A 747-nucleotide genomic window follows, 5' to 3' on the forward strand; every position below is an offset into this window, starting at 1 on the left:
CGTTACGTGTTGTCCCCCGTCAGCAAAACACTACGACGAAACGCTAATGAAATTTAACGACTTCTGAAATCCGTGTTGACCGGACTATGGAGCCTTTCGTTGTCAAAATGCCGGATTATTGGAGGATCTCTTCATCACAGTTCCGGACTACCAGAGGATCTCATCATAATTCCGGACTTTTGGAGGTTTTCTTCATCACAATTCCGGACTATCGGAGGTTCTCCTTATAATCCCGAGGCTCTCCTCGTCATAATTCCGGATTATCGAAGGCTCTCCCTTCACAGCTCCGGACTATCGGACCCCTTCTTGCCGCTGCCGTACCAAGGAATATTCGTCTTGTAGCGGCTCTGAATGAGAACCTCGTCCTCGTCCTTCCTCCTGGTGTAGATCCCGAAACGCGGGTCCTTCTCGCGCTCCTTCTTCGCCGCGTAGCTCTCCAGGCGGTTGATGATGCATATGTGGCCTTTCTCCTTCGCGTGGTCGATCGGCAGGAAGTTGTCGACGTCGAGGATGTCGTGGCGGGCGTTGTTGTCGAGCAGAATCCTCACCAGGGATTCGTTCCCAAGGCGTGAGGCCAGATGGAGGGGGGTCAAGCCGCGGTTGTCCTGCGTGTTCAGTGGCGCGCCGTTGTTGATCAGGATGTACATGTCGGACATGACGGAGCTCTTGCCTGGAGGAGGAAAGAGAGAGAAAGGTGGAATGGGTTTTCTTGCCTGGGGGAAGAGAGAGAGAAAGGGGGGAAGAGGA

At 53.7% G+C, this 747-nt stretch overlaps 1 protein-coding gene across 1 annotated transcript in view; it reads right to left on the bottom strand.

The window, feature by feature from the left end:
- Nucleotides 1-747, bottom strand: part of LOC119586145 — a 28,580-nt gene continuing 27,833 nt past the window's right edge. The window contains exon 12 of the mRNA XM_037934840.1: nucleotides 1-670. Within this exon, the coding sequence (XP_037790768.1) occupies nucleotides 279-670 (392 nt within the window). The 3' untranslated portion in view covers nucleotides 1-278. The remainder of the gene's footprint in view (nucleotides 671-747) is intronic.

Source organism: Penaeus monodon, chromosome 21, assembly GCF_015228065.2.
Source record: "Penaeus monodon isolate SGIC_2016 chromosome 21, NSTDA_Pmon_1, whole genome shotgun sequence".
NCBI lineage: Eukaryota > Metazoa > Arthropoda > Malacostraca > Decapoda > Penaeidae > Penaeus > Penaeus monodon.